Here is a 19,303-nt window from a genome sequence, read left to right as displayed (position 1 = left end):
CCCATAAAACTTTTTTTGCTTCTTTCTCTTCAAAAGGTTATAACTTATATCAGGATAAAAAAGAACTGCCTTCCCTGCTATCATCAATGGCCCTTTTCTCTTTCTGGCACATTGGGCAGCCGCCTTCAGGATCTTTTCTTTATCTTGATATCTTAAGCATTTTATCAAAATTGATCATGGATTTTGATCAGCTTGAGATCTTGACCTTAAGGCTCTATGAGCCCTTTCAATCTCAATTAGAGTTTCTCCTTCCTTTTCCAATTTTTCAGGGATCCATTTTTGAAAAAAATTTATTGGATCTTCTCCTTCTATATCTTCTTTAAGTCCAACAATTTTAATATTGTTTTGTCGACTAAAATTTTCAAGCTTATCAATTTTTTCCATGAATTGTTTTCTTTCTGATGGCCAGGCAGAGATATCATCTTCCATTTTGTTCATTCTTTCAACTATGTCTTCCGTTGTAGTTTCCAAATCTATAATTCTCTTTTTCATTTTTTCCTGTCTTTTTGTCATTTTCTCAAACATAATCTCCATATTTATCACTTTTTTTAGGATTACTTTTAATGCGTTTAATTTTTCTAATTTACGCATTATTTGCATCAAAGTCTTTTCTATATTTCCAGAAAAACTTTTACCTCCATCTTCGTCTGAATTTTCCAGAGAATCTGAGTCTGTCTCAGATTCACTTACACTTTCGGTTTCAGTCGTAACTGGGATTTGTAGTTCTGGTTGCTCCGGTTTGCGCATGCTCCTTCCTTCACGTTTGCGCAGTTCTCGTTGATCTTTTCCTTTAGAAATGGTCAATATTGCCGCAGTCTCCTGTTCTGTATCGCCGGTGGTATAATGTACCTGAGCCCGTGGTTCTTTGGCAACAGTGGGCCTTGATTCTGTTCCAGCTTGCGTTGTCTTCACGGTAGTAGTTTTCTTCATCTTCTGTTCATGAGACATAGTTTGAAACAATCCGGAGTAGTTTATAAGTAACTTTTAGAAAGTATTTACTAACTTTTCTTCACTTAAACATTAATTTATTGATTTTTTATGGGAGGGCTGGGTTCCAGCGTCTCGATCCTACGTCATCACGTGACGTCCCCCTTGCCTTACACTTAGGACTGTGTGGCAAAGCATAGATCTGATGCCATATTCGGGTTTGCTAACAACATCACTGTCAATGGCCAAATCAAAGGTAGAGACAAATCACCAGAGAGGAGGGAAGTTGAAAATCTGTCTGACCGCTGCCACAACTACATCTTATTCAATGTCAGCAAGTCCAAGAAGCTGATTATTGACTTCAGGAGGAAGAAACATGAGGTCCATGAGCCAGTCCTCATCAGGGGATCAGAGGTAGAGAGGGTAAACAACATTAAATACCTCAGTGTTATCATTTATGTGGGCCCAGCACATAAAGGTGCAATTTCAAAGAAAGCACAAAGAGATTTGCAAAGATTCAGCATGACATCTAAAACATTGACAAACTTCTATGGATGTGTGGTGGCTGTTTCATGGCATGGTGTATAAACACCAAGGCACTTGAATGGAAAATCCTACAAAAAGTAGTAGATATGACCCAGTCTATCACATGTAAAACTCTCTCCTCACCATTGCACACATCTATACGGAACAGTGTTGCAGGAAAGGAGCATCCATTATCGAGGACTCTGGCCACCCAGGCCATGCTCTGTTCTCACTGCTGCCATCAGGAAGGAGGTACAGGAACCTCAGAATCCACACCACCCAGGCTTAGGAGCAGTTATTATCCCTTAACCATCAGGCTCTTGAACCAGAGGGAATAAAGGACTGAGTGCTTTCCCAGCATATATAATGAATAAACTCTTCTCGGGTACCTGTACCTGGCAGGAAGCCTGAGAAGAGCTTATTTGCCAGTGGGAATAACTCCACTCACTCCATCACTGAATTGTTTCCACAATGTATGGACTCACTTTCAAGGACTCCTCATATCATATCCATGAAATTTATTTTTATCATTATTTTCTTTTTGATTGCACAGTTAGCTGTCTTTGGCACATTTGTTACTTGTCTGCCCTACAGAGTGTGCCCTTTCACTATTATGCTTTTTGGATTTACTAGGCATGTCCACAGGAAAATAAAGCTTAGGTTTGTTTATACCTGTATTGACATGTGTGTACTTTGATAATAAATTTACTTTGAACTTTGAATTACTTCTCTGACCTTTTCTGGTCAAAACACCAATTTTAAAATGAGAAATTTGTTTAGAGTTGTTGGTGGAACGTTCTTAAACAAGTTGGTATAATCAACACTGACATTTACTTTTAATCAGCTTCTCTCCATTTCTCAGTGTTTCTCTCCTGCTTTACATAACTGAATTCACCAGATTGTAACTTGACAACACTTCAATCTGAATGGTTGAGAACCTACTTGGTTGATTCCCTTTTCAAAATAAATCACTGGTAACCCATGGAGGAAAAAACTGTGTTTTCCCTCTCCCAGTGACAGGAACGTAGTAAACGGTGCCATCAACATTTAATAAGGCAGGAAATGGTAAGTAATGGAGGGTACTGTTTACTGTCACTGCAAAGGTCTGAGCCAGAACAGCTTTCACTGCATCTGTTCCAAAGCCTTTCGTCCAGCACCATTGGATCACATATACTGCAAACCTCATCCTCCCTGCCTCAATGCTCACACTGAGATGGTAAAGAATATGAAGTCCCAGTTATTACTTTGGTTTTACAGAAGCAAATAATATTGACAACTACTACTTTACTTGAATGAGAACAAAGTAACATTTCGGCATTTAAACGGAATTTCCTAAGTACACAAGTCAGTGACACCAAAGAGACTGAATCTACAATCACAAGGAAAATCAGTGACATCAGAGAGGATTGAGTCCACACTTACGGAAAAAGTCAGTGAGAACAGAGAGGATTGAGTCTACACTCAAAGGAAAAGTCAGTGAGAACAGAGAGGTTTGAGCCTACACCTACAGGGAAAGTCAGTGAGAACACAGAGAACTGAGTCTAAACTCACAGGGAAAGTCATTGAGAACAGAGAGGACAGAGTGTACACTCACTGGGAAAGTCTGTGTGAACTGAGAGGATTGAGTCTGCACTCACTGGGATCATCAGTGAGAACAGAGAGGATTGAGTCAACACTCACAAGGCACAAGGAATGTCAGTGAGAACACAGAGGATTGAGTCTACACACAAAGAGAAAGTCAGTGAGAACCGAGAGGATTGAGTCTACACTCACAGGGAACGTCAGTGAGAACAGAGAGGACGAAGTGTACACTCACAGGGAAAGTCAGTGTGAACAGAGAGGATTGAGTTTACAATCACAGGAAAATTTAGAGGGAACGTAGAGGAATGATTGTACACTCTCAGGGAAAGACCGTGAGAACAGAGAGGATTGAGTCTACACTCACAAGGCACAAGGAATGTCAGTGAGAACACAGAGGATTGAGTCTACACACAAAGAGAAAGTCAGTGAGAACCGAGAGGATTGAGTCTACACTCACAGGGAACGTCAGTGAGAACAGAGAGGACGAAGTGTACACTCACAGGGAAAGTCAGTGTGAACAGAGAGGATTGAGTTTACAATCACAGGAAAATTTAGAGGGAACGTAGAGGAATGATTGTACACTCTCAGGGAAAGACCGTGAGAACAGAGAGGATTGAGTCTACACTCACAGGGAACGTCTGTGAGAAGAGTGAGAATTGAGTGTACAATCACAAGGAACATCAGAAAGAAAAGTGAGGATTGAGTCTACACTCACAAGGAATGCCAGTGAGAACAGAGAGGATTAAGTTTACACTCAGAGGGAAAGGCAGTGAGAACAGAGAGGATTGAGACTACACTCAGAGGGAAACAGAGTAAGAACAGAGAGGATTGAGTCTACACTCTCAGGGAAAGACCGTGAGAACAGAGAGGATTGAGTCTACACTCACAGGGAACGTCTGTGAGAAGAGAGAAAATTGAGTGCACACTCACAAGGAACGTCAGAGAGAAAAGTGAAGATTGAGTAGACACCTACCAGGAATGTCAGTGAGAAAAGAGAGGACAGAGTGTACACTCACAGGGAAAGTCTGTGTGAACTGTAAGGATTGAGTCTACACGCACTGGGAAAGTCAGTGAGAACAGAGAGTATTGAGTCGACACTCACAGGGAAAGTTAGTGAGAACAGAGAGGATTGAGTCTACACCTACAGGGAAAGTCCTTGAAAACACAGAGAACTGAGTCAACACTCACAGGGAAAATCAGGGAGAACAGAGAGGATTGAGTCAACACGCACTGGGAAAGTCATTGAGAACAGAGAGGATTGAGTCTACACTCACAAGGAATGTCAGTGAGAACACAGAGGATTGCGTCTACACTCACTGGGAAACACAGTGAGAACAGCGAGGATTGAGTCTACACTCACAGGGAAAGTCTGTGTGAACTGAGAGGATTGAGTCTACACTCTCAGGGAAACACAGTGAGAACAGAGAGGATTGAGTCTACACTCACAAGGAATGTCACTGAGAACAGAGAGGATTGAGTCTACACTCACAGGGAAAGTCTGTGTGAACTGAGAGGATTGAGTCTACACTCTCAGGGAAACACAGTGAGAACAGAGTGGATTGAGTCTACACTCACAGGAAAATTCAGTGGGAACGTAGAGGAATGAGTCGACACTCACAGGAAAATTCAGTGGGAACATAGAGGAATGAGTGTACACTCTCAGGGAAAGACAGTGAGAACAGAGAGGATTGAGTCTACACTCACAGGGAAAGTCAGGGTAAACCGAGAGTACAGAATGTACACTCACAGGGAAACACAGTGAGAACAGAGAGGATTGAGTCTACACTCAGAACGAACATCAGTGATAAGGGAGAGGATTGAGTCGACACTCACAGGGAACTCAGTGAGAACAGAGAGGATTGAGTCTACACTCACAGGGAAAGTCAGGATAAACCGAGAGTACAGAGTCTAAACTCACAGGGAAAGTCAGTGAGAACAGAGAGGATGGATTGTACACTCACCAGGAAAGTCTGTGTGAACTGAGGGGATTGAGTCACCCACACAGGAAAATTCAGTGGGATCGTAGAGGAAAGAGTGTACACACTCAGGGAAAGACAGTGATAAGGGAGATGATTGAGTCTACACTCAGAAGGAATGTCAGAGAAAAAAGTGAGGATTGGGTCTGTACTCACAAAGAACGTCAGTGAGAATAGAGAGAATTGAGTTTACACTCACAGGGAAGTCAGTGAGAACAGACAGGATTGAGTCTACATGCACTGGGAATGTCGCTGAGAACAGAGAGGATTGAGTCGACACTCACAGGGAAAGTTAGTGAGAACAGAGGGGATTGAGTCTACACTCGCAAGGAACATCAGTGATAAGGGAGAGGATTGAGTCTACACTCACAGGGAAACACAGTGAGAACTGAGTGGATTGAGTCTACACGCACTGGGAATGTCACTGAGAAAAGAGAGGTTTGAGTCTACACTCACAGGGAAAGTTAGTGAGAACTGAGAGGATTGAGTCTACACCTACAGGGAACATCTGTGAGAAGAGAGTAAATTGAGAGTCCACTCACAAGGAATGTCACAGAGAAAAGTGAGGATTGAGTCTACATGCACTGGGAACGTCAGTGAGAGCAGAGAGGATTGAGTCGACACTCACAGGGAAAGTCAGTGAGAACAGAGAGGACGGATTGTACACTCACCAGGAAAGTCTGTCATCTGAGGGGATTGAGTCTACACACACAGGAAAATTCAGTGGGAACGTAGAGGAAAGAGTGTACACCCTCAGGAAAAGACAGTGAGAACAGAGAGGATTGAGACAACACTCACAAGGAATGTCAGTGAGAACCGAGAGGATTGAGTCTACACTCACAAGGAATGTCAGTGAGAACCGAGAGGATTGAGTCTACACTCACAAGGAATGTCAGTGAGAACCGAGAGGATTGAGGCTACACTCACTGGGAAAGTCAGTGTGGACAGAGAGGACGGAGTGTACACTCACAAGGAATGACAGTGAGAACAGAGTGGATTGAGTCTACATCCACAGGAAAATCCACTGGGAAAGTAGAGGATTGAGACTACACTCTCAGGGAAACACAGTGAGAACAGAGTAGATTGAGTCGACACTCACAGGAAAAGTTAGTGAGAACAGAGAGGATTGAGACTACACTCTCAGGGAAACACAGTGAGAACAGAGTAGATTGAGTAGACACTCACAGGAAAAGTTAGTGAGAACAGAGAGGATTGATTCTACACCTACTGGGAAGTTCAGTGAGAACACAGAGAACTGAGTCTAAACTTACAGGGAAAGTCAGTGTGAACTGTGGGGATTGAGTCTACATACACAGGGAATGTCAGTGAGGACAGAGAGGATTGATGTTACACTCTCAGGGAAAGTGAGTGAGAACAGAGAGGATTGAGTATACACTCACAGGGAACGTCTGTGAGAAGAGAGTAAATTGAGAGTCCACTCACAAGGAACGTCACCGAGAAAAGTGAGGATTGAGTCTTCATGCACTGGGAACGTCAGTGAGAGCAGAGAGGAGTGAGTCGACACTCACAGGGAAGGTTAGTGAGAACAGAGAGGATTGACTGTACACCTACAGGGAAAGTCAGTGAGAACACAGAGAACTGAGTCTAAACTCACAGGGAAAGTCAGTGAGAACAGAGAGGATGGATTGTACACTCACGAGGAAATTCTGTGTGAACTGAGGGGATTGAGTCACCCACACAGGAAAATTCAGTGGGATCGTAGAGGAAAGAGTGTACACACTCAGGGAAAGACAGTGATAAGGGAGAGGATTGAGTCTACACTCAGAAGGAATGTCAGAGAAAAAAGTGAGGATTGGGTCTGTACTCACAAAGAACGTCAGTGAGAACAGAGAGAATTGAGTTTACACTCACAGGGAAGTCAGTGAGAACAGACAGGATTGAGTCTACACGGACTGGGAATGTCGCTGAGAACAGAGAGGATTGAGTCGACACTCACAGGGAAAGTCCTTGAGAATACAGAGAACTGACTCGAAACTCACAGGGAAAGTCAGGGTAAACCGAGAGGACAGAGTATACACTCACAGGGAAACTGAGTGAGAACAGAGAGGATTGTGTCTACACTCACAGGGAAAGTTAGTGAGAACAGAGAGGATTGAGTCTACACCTACAGGGAAAGTCCTTCAGAATACAGAGAACTGAGTATAAACTCACAGGGAAAGTCAGGGAGAACCGAGAGGACAGAGTGTAGACTCACTGGGAAAGACAGTGAGAACAGAGTGGATTGAATCTACACTCAAAAGGAATGACAGTGAGAACAGAGAGGATTGAGTCCACACTCATAGGAAAATTCAGAGGGAACGTAGAGGAATGATTGTAAACTCTCAGGGAAAGACCATGAGAACAGAGAGGATTGAGTCTACACTCACAGGAAAATTCACTGGGAACGTAGAGGAATGAGTGTACACTCTCAGGCAAAGACAGTGAGAACAGAGAGGATTGAGTCTACACTCACAGGGAACGTCAGTGCGAAGAGAGAAAATTGAGTGTACACTCACAAGGAACGTCAGAGAGAAAAGTGAGGATTGAGTCTACACTCTCAGGGAACGTCAGTGCGAAGAGAGAAAATTGAGTGTACACTCACAAGGAACGTCAGAGAGAAAAGTGAGGATTGAGTCTACACTCTCAGGGAACGTCAGTTAGAACAGAAAGGATTGAGTCAACACTCACAAGGAATGTCAGTGAGAACCGAGAGGATTGAGTCTACACTCACTGGGAAAGTCAGTGTGGACAGAGAGGACGGAGTGTACACTCACAAGGAATGACAGTGAGAACAGAGTGGATTGAGTCTACATCCACAGGAAAATCCAGTGGGAAAGTAGAGGATTGAGACTACACTCACAGGGAAACACAGTGAGAACAGAGTAGATTGAGTCGACACTCACAGGAAAAGTTAGTGAGAACAGAGAGGATTGAGACTACACTCTCAGGGAAACACAGTGAGAACAGAGTAGATTGAGTAGACACTCACAGGAAAAGTTAGTGAGAACAGAGAGGATTGATTCTACACCTACTGGGAAGTTCAGTGAGAACACAGAGAACTGAGTCTAAACTTACAGGGAAAGTCAGTGTGAACTGTGGGGATTGAGTCTACACACACAGGGAATGTCAGTGAGGACAGAGAGGATTGATGTTACACTCTCAGGGAAAGTGAGTGAGAACAGAGAGGATTGAGTATACACTCACAGGGAACGTCAGTGCGAAGAGAGAAAATTGAGTGTACACTCACAAGGAACGTCAGAGAGAAAAGTGAGGATTGAGTCTACACTCTCAGGGAACGTCAGTGCGAAGAGAGAGGATTGAGTCAACACTCACAAGGAATGTCAGTGAGAACCGAGAGGATTGAGTCTACACGCACTGGGAATGTCGCTGAGAACAGAGAGGATTGAGTCGACACTCACTGGGAAAGTTAGTGAGAACAGAGGGGATTGAGTCTACACTCGCAAGGAACATCAGTGATAAGGGAGAGGATTGAGTCTACACTCACAGGGAAATACAGTGAAAACTGAGTGGATTGAGTCTACACGCACTGGGAAAGTCACTGAGAAAAGAGAGGTTTGAGTCTACACTCACAGGGAAAGTTAGTGAGAACTGAGAGGATTGAGTCTACACCTACAGGGAAAGTCCTTGAGAATACAGAGAACTGAGTCGAAACTCACAGGGAAAGTCAGGGTAAACCGAGAGGACAGAGTGTACACTCACAGGGAAACACAGTGAGAACAGAGAGGATTGAGTCTACACTCACAGGAAAAGTTAGTGAGAACAGAGAGGATTGAGTCTACACCTGCAGGGAAAGTCCTTCAGAATATAGAGAACTGAGTATAAACTCACAGGGAAAGTCAGGGAGAACCGAGAGGACAGAGTGTAGACTCACTGGGAAAGACAGTGAGAACAGAGTGGATTGAATCTACACTCAAAAGGAATGACAGTGAGAACAGAGAGGATTGAATCTACACTCAAAAGGAATGACAGTGAGAACAGAGAGGATTGAGTCCACACTCACCATAGGAAAATTCAGAGGGAACGTAGAGGAATGATTGTAAACTCTCAGGGAAAGACCATGAGAACAGAGAGGATTGAGTCTACACTCACAAGCAACATCAGTGATAAGGGAGAGGATTCAGTCTACACTCACAGGAAAATTCACTGGGAACGTAGAGGATTGAGTCTACACTCTCAGGCAAAGACAGTGAGAACAGAGAGGATTGAGTCTACACTCACAGGGAACGTCAGTGCGAAGAGAGAAAATTGAGTGTACACTCACAAGGAACGTCAGAGAGAAAAGTGAGGATTGAGTCTACACTCTCAGGGAAAGTCAGTGAGAACAGAGAGGATTGAGTCAACACTCAAAGGAATGTCAGTGAGAACCGAGAGGATTGAGTCTACACTCACTGGGAAAGTCAGTGTGGACAGAGAGGACGGAGTGTACACTCACAAGGAATGACAGTGAGAACAGAGTGGATTGAGTCTACATCCACAGGAAAATCCAGTGGGAAAGTAGAGGATTGAGACTACACTCACAGGGAAACACAGTGAGAACAGAGTAGATTGAGTCGACACTCACAGGAAAAGTTAGTGAGAACAGAGAGGATTGATTCTACACCTACTGGGAAGTTCAGTGAGAACACAGAGAACTGAGTCTAAACTTACAGGGAAAGTCAGTGTGAACTGTGTGTATTGAGTCTACACACACAGGGAATGTCAGAGAGGACAGAGAGGATTGATGTTACACTCTCAGGGAAAGTGAGTGAGAACAGAGAGGATTGAGTATACACTCACAGGGAACGTCTGTGAGAAGAGAGTAAATTGAGAGTCCACTCACAAGGAACGTCACCGAGAAAAGTGAGGATTGAGTCTTCATGCACTGGGAACATCAGTGAGAGCAGAGAGGAGTGAGTCGACACTCACAGGGAAACACAGTGAGAACAGAGTAGATTGAGTCGACACTCACAGGAAAAGTTAGTGAGAACAGAGAGGATTGATTCTACACCTACTGGGAAGTTCAGTGAGAACACAGAGAACTGAGTCTAAACTTACAGGGAAAGTCAGTGTGAACTGTGTGTATTGAGTCTACACACACAGGGAATGTCAGAGAGGACAGAGAGGATTGATGTTACACTCTCAGGGAAAGTGAGTGAGAACAGAGAGGATTGAGTATACACTCACACGGAACGTCTGTGAGAAGAGAGTAAATTGAGAGTCCACTCACAAGGAACGTCACCGAGAAAAGTGAGGATTGAGTCTTCATGCACTGGGAACATCAGTGAGAGCAGAGAGGAGTGAGTCGACACTCACAGGGAAGGTTAGTGAGAACAGAGAGGATTGACTGTACACCTACAGGGAAAGTCAGTGAGAACACAGAGAACTGAGTCTAAACTCACAGGGAAAGTCAGTGAGAACAGAGAGGATGGATTGTACACTCACGAGGAAATTCTGTGTGAACTGAGGGGATTGAGTCACCCACACAGGAAAATTCAGCGGGATCGTAGAGGAAAGAGTGTACACACTCAGGGAAAGACAGTGATAAGGGAGAGGATTGAGTCTACACTCAGAAGGAATGTCAGAGAAAAAAGTGAGGATTGGGTCTGTACTCACAAAGAACGTCAGTGAGAATAGAGAGAATTGAGTTTACACTCACAGGGAAGTCAGTGAGAACAGACAGGATTGAGTCTACACGCACTGGGAGTGTCGCTGAGAACAGAGAGGATTGAGTCGACACTCACAGGGAAACACAGTGAGAACTGAGTGGATTGAGTCTACACGCACTGGGAATGTCACTGAGAAAAGAGAGGTTTGAGTCTACACTCACAGGGAAAGTTAGTGAGAACTGAGAGGATTGAGTCTACACCTAGAGGGAAAGTCCTTGAGAATACAGAGAACTGAGTCGAAACTCACAGGGAAAGTCAGGGTAAACCGAGAGGACAGAGTATACACTCACAGGGAAACTGAGTGAGAACAGAGAGGATTGAGTCTACACTCACAGGGAAAGTTAGTGAGAACAGAGAGGATTGAGTCTACACCTACAGGGAAAGTCCTTCAGAATACAGAGAACTGAGTATAAACTCACAGGGAAAGTCAGGGAGAACCAAGAGGACAGAGTGTAGACTCACTGGGAAAGACAGTGAGAACAGAGTGGATTGAATCTACACTCAAAAGGAAAGACAGTGAGAACAGAGAGGATTGAGTCCACACTCATAGGAAAATTCAGAGGGAACGTAGAGGAATAATTGTAAACTCTCAGGGAAAGACCATGAGAACAGAGAGGATTGAGTCTACACTCACAGGGAACGTCAGTGCGAAGAGAGAAAATTGAGTGTACACTCACAAGGAACGTCAGAGAGAAAAGTGAGGATTGAGTCTACACTCTCAGGGAACGTCAGTGCGAAGAGAGAAAATTGAGTGTACACTCACAAGGAACGTCAGAGAGAAAAGTGAGGATTGCGTCTACACTCTCAGGGAAAGTCAGTGAGAACAGAGAGGATTGAGTCAACACTCACAAGGAATGTCAGTGAGAACCGAGAGGATTGAGTCTACACTCACAAGGAATGTCAGTGAGAACCGAGAGGATTGAGTCTACACTCACTGGGAAAGTCAGTGTGGACAGAGAGGACGGAGTGTACACTCACAAGGAATGACAGTGAGAACAGAGTGGATTGAGTCTACATCCACAGGAAAATCCAGTGGGAAAGTAGAGGATTGAGACTACACTCACAGGGAAACACAGTGAGAACAGAGTAGATTGAGTCAACACTCACAGGAAAAGTTAGTGAGAACAGAGAGGATTGATTCTACACCTACAGGGAAGTTCAGGGAGAACACAGAGAGCTGAGTCTAAACTCACAGGGAAAGTCAGTGAGAACAGAGAGGATGGATTGTACACTCACGAGGAAATTCTGTGTGAACTGAGGGGATTGAGTCACCCACACAGGAAAATTCAATGGGATCGTAGAGGAAAGAGTGTACACACTCAGGGAAAGACAGTGATAAGGGAGATGATTGAGTCTACACTCAGAAGGAATGTCAGAGAGAAAAGTGAGGATTGGGTCTGTACTCACAAAGAACGTCAGTGAGAATAGAGAGAATTGAGTTTACACTCACAGGGAAGTCAGTGAGAACAGACAGGATTGAGTCTACACGCAATAGGAATGTCACTGAGAACAGAGAGGTCTGAGTCTATACATACAGGGATAATCAATGAGAATACAGAGAATTGAGTTTACACTCACAGGGAAACACGGTGAGAACAGAGTGGATTGAGTCTACACGCACTGGGAATGTCGCTGAGAACAGAGAGGATTGAGTCAACACTCACAGGGAAAGTTAGTGAGAACAGAGGGGATTGAGTCTACACTCGCAAGGAACATCAGTGATAAGGGAGAGGATTGAGTCTACACTCACAGGGAAATACAGTGAGAACTGAGTGGATTGAGTCTACACGCACTGGGAATGTCACTGAGAAAAGAGAGGTTTGAGTCTACACTCACAGTGAAAGTTAGTGAGAACTGAGAGGATTGAGTCTACACCTGCAGGGAAATTCCTTGAGAATACAGAGAACTGAGTCGAAACTCACAGGGAAAGTCAGGGTAAACCGACAGGACAGAGTGTACACTCACAGGGAAACACAGTGAGAACAGAGAGGATTGAGTCTACACTCACAGGGAAAGTTAGTGAGAACAGAGAGGATTGAGTCTACACCTACAGGGAAAGTCCTTCAGAATACAGAGAACTGAGTATAAACTCACAGGGAAAGTCAGGGAGAACCGAGAGGACAGTGTGTAGACTTAATTGGAAAGACAGTGAGAACAGAGTGGATTGAATCTACACTCAAAAGGAATGACAGTGAGAACAGAGAGGATTGAGTCCACACTCATAGGAAAATTCAGAGGGAACGTAGAGGAATGATTGTAAACTCTCAGGGAAAGACCATGAGAACAGAGAGGATTGAGTCTACACTCACAAGCAACATCAGTGATAAGGGAGAGAATTGAGTCTACACTCACAGGAAAATTCACTGGGAACGTAGAGGAATGAGTGTACACTCTCAGGCAAAGACAGTGAGAACAGAGAGGATTGAGTCTACACTCACAGGGAATGTCAGAGCGAAGAGAGAAAATTGAGTGTACACTCACAAGGAACGTCAGAGAGAAAAGTGAGGATTGAGTCTACACTCTCAGGGAAAGTCAGTGAGAACAGAGAGGATTGAGTCAACACTCACAAGGAATGTCAGTGAGAACCGAGAGGATTGAGTCTACACTCACAAGGAATGTCAGTGAGAACCGAGAGGGTTGAGTCTACACTCACTTCGAAAGTCAGTGTGGACAGAGAGGACGGAGTGTACACTCACAAGGAATGACAGTGAGAACATAGTGGATTGAGTCTACATCCACAGGAAAATCCAGTGGTAAAGTAGAGGATTGAGACTACACTCACAGGGAAACACAGTGAGAACAGAGTAGATTGAGTCGACACTCACATGAAAAGTTAGTGAGAACAGAGAGGATTGATTCTACACCTACTGGGAAGTTCAGTGAGAACACAGAGAACTGAGTCTAAACTTACAGGGAAAGTCAGTGTGAACTGTGGGGATTGAGTCTACACACATAGGGAATGTCAGTGAGGACAGAGAGGATTGATGTTACACTCTCAGGGAAAGTGAGTGAGAACAGAGAGGATTGAGTATACACTCACAGGGAACATCTGTGAGAAGAGAGTAAATTGAGAGTCCACTCACAAGGAACGTCACCGAGAAAAGTGAGGATTGAGTCTTCATGCACTGGGAACGTCAGTGATAGCAGAGAGGAGTGAGTCGACACTCAAAGGGAAGGTTAGTGAGAACAGAGAGGATTGACTGTACACCTACAGGGAAAGTCAGTGAGAACACAGAGAACTGAGTCTAAACTCACAGGGAAAGTCAGTGAGAACAGAGAGGATGGATTGTACACTCACGAGGAAATTCTGTGTGAACTGAGGGGATTGAGTCAGCCACACAGGAAAATTCAATGGGATCGTAGAGGAAAGAGTGTACACACTCAGGGAAAGACAGTGATAAGGGAGATGATTGAGTCTACACTCAGAAGGAATGTCAGAGAGAAAAGTGAGGATTGGGTCTGTACTCACAAAGAACGTCAGTGAGAATAGAGAGAATTGAGTTTACACTCACAGGGAAGTCAGTGAGAACAGACAGGATTGAGTCTACACGCAATAGGAATGTCACTGAGAACAGAGAGGTCTGAGTCTATACATACAGGGATAATCAATGAGAATAGAGAGAATTGAGTTTACACTCACAGGGAAACACGGTGAGAACAGAATGGATTGAGTCTACACGCACTGGGAATGTCGCTGAGAACAGAGAGGATTGAGTCGACACTCACAGGAAAAGTTAGTGAGAACAGAGAGGATTGAGTCTACACCTACAGGGAAAGTCCTTCAGAATACAGAGAACTGAGTATAAACTCACAGGGAAAGTCAGGGAGAACCGAGAGGACAGAGTGTAGACTCACTGGGAAAGACAGTGAGAACAGAGTGGATTGAATCTACACTCAAAAGGAATGACAGTGAGAACAGAGAAGATTGAGTCCACACTCATAGGAAAATTCAGAGGGAACGTAGAGGAATGATTGTAAACCCTCAGGGAAAGACCATGAGAACAGAGAGGATTGAGTCTACACTCACAAGCAACATCAGTGATAAGGGAGAGGATTGAGTCTACACTCACAGGAAAATTCACTGGGAACGTAGAGGAATGAGTGTACACTCTCAGGCAAAGACAGTGAGAACAGAGAGGATTGAGTCTACACTCACAGGGAACGTCAGAGCGAAGAGAGAAAATTGAGTGTACACTCACAAGGAACGTCAGAGAGAAAAGTGAGGATTTAGTCTACACTCTCAGGGAAAGTCAGTGAGAACAGAGAGGATTGAGTAAACACTCACAAGGAATGTCAGTGAGAACCGAGAGGATTGAGTCTACACTCACAAGGAATGTCAGTGAGAACCGAGAGGAATGAGTCTACACTCACTGGGAAAGTCAGTGTGGACAGAGAGGACGGAGTGTACACTCACAAGGAATGACAGTGAGAACAGAGTGGATTGAGTCTACATCCACAGGAAAATCCAGTGGGAAAGTAGAGGATTGAGACTACACTCACAGGGAAACACAGTGAGAACAGAGTAGATTGAGTCGACACTCACAGGAAAAGTTAGTGAGAACAGAGAGGATTGATTCTACACCTACTGGGAAGTTCAGTGAGAACACAGAGAACTGAGTCTAAACTTACAGGGAAAGTCAGTGTGAACTGTGGGGATTGAGCCTACACACATAGGGAATGTCAGTGAGGACAGAGAGGATTGATTTTACACTCTCAGGGAAAGTGAGTGAGAACAGAGAGGATTGAGTATACACTCACAGGGAACGTCTGTGAGAAGAGAGTAAATTGAGAGTCCACTCACAAGGAACGTCACCGAGAAAAGTGAGGATTGAGTCTTCATGCACTGGGAACGTCAGTGAGAGCAGAGAGGAGTGAGTCGACACTCACAGGGAAGGTTAGTGAGAACAGAGAGGATTGACTGTACACCTACAGGGAAAGTCAGTGAGAACACAGAGAACTGAGTCTAAACTCACAGGGAAAGTCAGTGAGAACAGAGAGGATGGATTGTACACTCACGAGGAAATTCTGTGTGAACTGAGGGGATTGAGTCACCCACACAGGAAAATTCAATGGGATCGTAGAGGAAAGAGTGTACACACTCAGGGAAAGACAGTGATAAGGGAGATGATTGAGTCTACACTCAGAAGGAATGTCAGAGAGAAAAGTGAGGATTGGGTCTGTACTCACAAAGAACGTCAGTGAGACTAGAGAGAATTGAGTTTACACTCACAGGGAAGTCAGTGAGAACAGACAGGATTGAGTCTACACGCAATAGGAATGTCACTGAGAACAGAGAGGTCTGAGTCTATACATACAGGGATAATCAATGAGAATAGAGAGAATTGAGTTTACACTCACAGGGAAACACGGTGAGAACAGAGTGGATTGAGTCTACACGCACTGGGAATGTCGCTGAGAACAGAGAGGATTGAGTCGACACTCACAGGGAAAGTTAGTGAGAACAGAGGGGATTGAGTCTACACTCTCAAGGAACATCAGTTATAAGGGAGAGGATTGAGTCTACACTCACAGGGAAACACAGTGAGAACTGAGTGGATTGAGTCTACACGCACTGGGAATGTCACTGAGAAAAGAGAGGTTTGAGTCTACACTCACAGGGAAAGTTAGTGAGAACTGAGAGGATTGAGTCTACACCTACAGGGAAAGTCCTTGAGAATACAGAGAACTGAGTCGAAACTCACAGGGAAAGTCAGGGTAAACCGAGAGGACAGAGTGTACACTCACAGGGAAACACAGTGAGAACAGAGAGGATTGAGTCTACACTCACAGGGAAAGTTAGTGAGAACAGAGAGGATTGAGTCTACACCTACAGGGAAAGTCCTTCAGAATACAGAGAACTGAGTATAAACTCACAGGGAAAGTCAGGGAGAACCGAGAGGACAGATTGTAGACTCACAGGGAAAGACAGTGAGAACAGAGTGGATTGAATCTACACTCAAAAGGAATGACAGTGAGAACAGAGAGGATTGAGTCCACACTCATAGGAAAATTCAGAGGGAACGTAGAGGAATGATTGTAAACTCTCAGGGAAAGACCATGAGAACAGAGAGGATTGAGTCTACACTCACAAGCAACATCAGCGATAAGGGAGAGGATTGAGTCTACACTCACAGGAAAATTCACTGGGAACGTAGAGGATTGAGTCTACACTCTCAGGCAAAGACAGTGAGAACAGAGAGGATTGAGTCTACACTCACAGGGAACGTCAGTGCGAAGAGAGAAAATTGAGTGTACACTCACAAGGAACGTCAGAGAGAAAAGTGAGGATTGAGTCTACACTCTCAGGGAACGTCAGTGCGAAGAGAGAAAATTGAGTGTACACTCACAAGGAACGTCAGAGAGAAAAGTGAGGATTGAGTCTACACTCTCAGGGAACGCCAGTGCGAAGAGAGAAAATTGAGTGTACACTCACAAGGAACGTCAGAGAGAAAAGTGAGGATTGAGTCTACACTCTCAGGGAAAGTCAGTGAGAACAGAGAGGATTGAGTCAACACTCACAAGGAATGTCAGTGAGAACCGAGAGGATTGAGTCTATACTCACAAGGAATGTCAGTGAGAACCGTGAGGATTGATTCTACACTCACTGGGAAACTCAGTGTGGACAGAGAGGACGGAGTGTACACTCACAAGGAATGACAGTGAGAACAGAGTGGATTGAGTCTACATCCACAGGAAAATCCAGTGGGAAAGTAGAGGATTGAGACTACACTCTCAGGGAAACACAGTGAGAACAGAGTAGATTGAGTCGACACTCACAGGAAAAGTTAGTGAGAACAGAGAGGATTGATTCTACACCTACAGGGAAGTTCAGTGAGAACACAGAGAACTGAGTCTAAACTTACAGGGAAAGTCAGTGTGAACTGTGGGGATTGAGTCTACACACAAAGGGAATGTCAGTGAGGACAGAGAGGATTGATGTTACACTCTCAGGGAAAGTGAGTGAGAACAGAGAGGATTGAGTATACACTCACAGGGAACGTCTGTGAGAAGAGAGTAAATTGAGAGTCCACTCACAAAGAACGTCACCGAGAAAAGTGAGGATTGAGTCTTCATGCACTGGGAACGTCAGTGAGAGCAGAGAGGAGTGAGTCGACACTCACAGGGAAGGTTAGTGAGAACAGACAGGATTGACTGTACACCTACAGGGAAAGTCAGTGAGAACACAGAGAACTGAGTCTAAACTCACAGGGAAAGTCAGTGAGAACAGAGAGGATGGATTGTACACTCACGAGGAAATTCTGTGTGAACTGAGGGGATTGAGTCACCCACACAGGAAAATTCAATGGGATCGTAGTGGAAAGAGTGTACATACTCAGGGAAAGACAGTGAAAGGGAGATGATTGAGTCTACACTCAGAAGGAATGTCAGAGAGAAAAGTGAGGATTGGGTCTGTACTCACAAAGAACGTCAGTGAGAATAGAGAGAATTGAGTTTACACTCACAGGGAAGTCAGTGAGAACAGACAGGATTGAGTCTACACGCAATAGGAATGTCACTGAGAACAGAGAGGTCTGTGTCTATACATACAGGGATAATCAATGAGAATAGAGAGAATTGAGTTTACACTCACAGGGAAACACGATGAGAACAGAGTGGATTGAGTCTACACGCACTGGGAATGTCGCTGAGAACAGAGAGGATTGAGTTGACACTCACAGGGAAAATTAGTGAGAACAGAGGTGATTGAGTCTACACTCGCAAGGAACATCAGTGATAAGGGAGAGGATTGAGTCTACACTCACAGGGAAAAACAGTGAGAACTGAGTGGATTGAGTCTACACGCACTGGGAATGTCACTGAGAAAAGAGAGGTTTGAGTCTACACTCACAGGGAAAGTTAGTGAGAACTGAGAGGATTGAGTCTACACCTACAGGGAACATCTGTGAGAAGAGAGTAAATTGAGAGTCCACTCACAAGGAATGTCACAGAGAAAAGTGAGGATTGAGTCTTCATGCACTGGGAACGTCAGTGAGAGCAGAGAGGAGAGAGTCGACACTCACAGGGAAGTTTAGTGAGAACAGAGAGGATTGACTGTACAACTACAGGGAAAGTCAGTGAGAACACAGAGAACTGAGTCTAAACTCACAGGGAAAGTCACTGAGAACAGAGAGGATGGATTGTACACTCACGAGGAAATTCTGTGTGAACTGAGGGGATTGAGTCACCCACACATGAAAATTCAGTGGGATCGTAGAGGAAAGAGTGTACACACTCAGGGAAAGACAGTGATAAGGGAGAGGATTGAGTCTACACTCAGAAGGAATGTCAGAGAAAAATGTGAGGATTGGGTCTGTACTCACAAAGAACGTCAGTGAGAATAGAGAGAATTGAGTTTACACACAGGGAAGTCAGTGAGAACAGACAGGATTGAGTCTACACGGACTGGGAATGTCGCTGAGAACAGAGAGGATTGAGTCGACACTCACAGGGAAAGTTAGTGAGAACAGAGGGGATTGAGTCTACACTCTCAAGGAACATCAGTGATAAGGGAGAGGATTGAGTCTACACTCACAGGGAAACACAGTGAGAACTGAGTGGATTGAGTCTACACGCACTGGGAATGTCACTGAGAAAAGAGAGGTTTGAGTCTACACTCACAGGGAAAGT

At 44.4% G+C, this 19,303-nt stretch overlaps 1 protein-coding gene across 9 annotated transcripts in view; it reads right to left on the bottom strand.

Moving 5' to 3' along the window:
* LOC132398269 (sodium- and chloride-dependent neutral and basic amino acid transporter B(0+)-like) overlaps positions 1-19,303 on the bottom strand; it is a 169,419-nt gene that overhangs the window by 57,886 nt on the left and 92,230 nt on the right. For 7 of the 9 annotated variants that reach the window (XM_059977435.1, XM_059977434.1, XM_059977433.1 and 4 more), the window contains one exon: positions 850-933. The exons of the other annotated variants lie outside the window; for them this stretch is intronic. In XM_059977435.1, the coding sequence (XP_059833418.1) occupies positions 850-933 (84 nt within the window). The remainder of the gene's footprint in view (positions 1-849; positions 934-19,303) is intronic. 9 annotated transcript variants of the gene reach the window in all.

This window comes from Hypanus sabinus, chromosome 8, assembly GCF_030144855.1.
Source record: "Hypanus sabinus isolate sHypSab1 chromosome 8, sHypSab1.hap1, whole genome shotgun sequence".
NCBI classification, from domain to species: domain Eukaryota; kingdom Metazoa; phylum Chordata; class Chondrichthyes; order Myliobatiformes; family Dasyatidae; genus Hypanus; species Hypanus sabinus.
The sequence above is the reverse complement of the archived record's forward strand: the minus strand, read 5'-3'. Positions and strand labels throughout refer to the sequence as shown.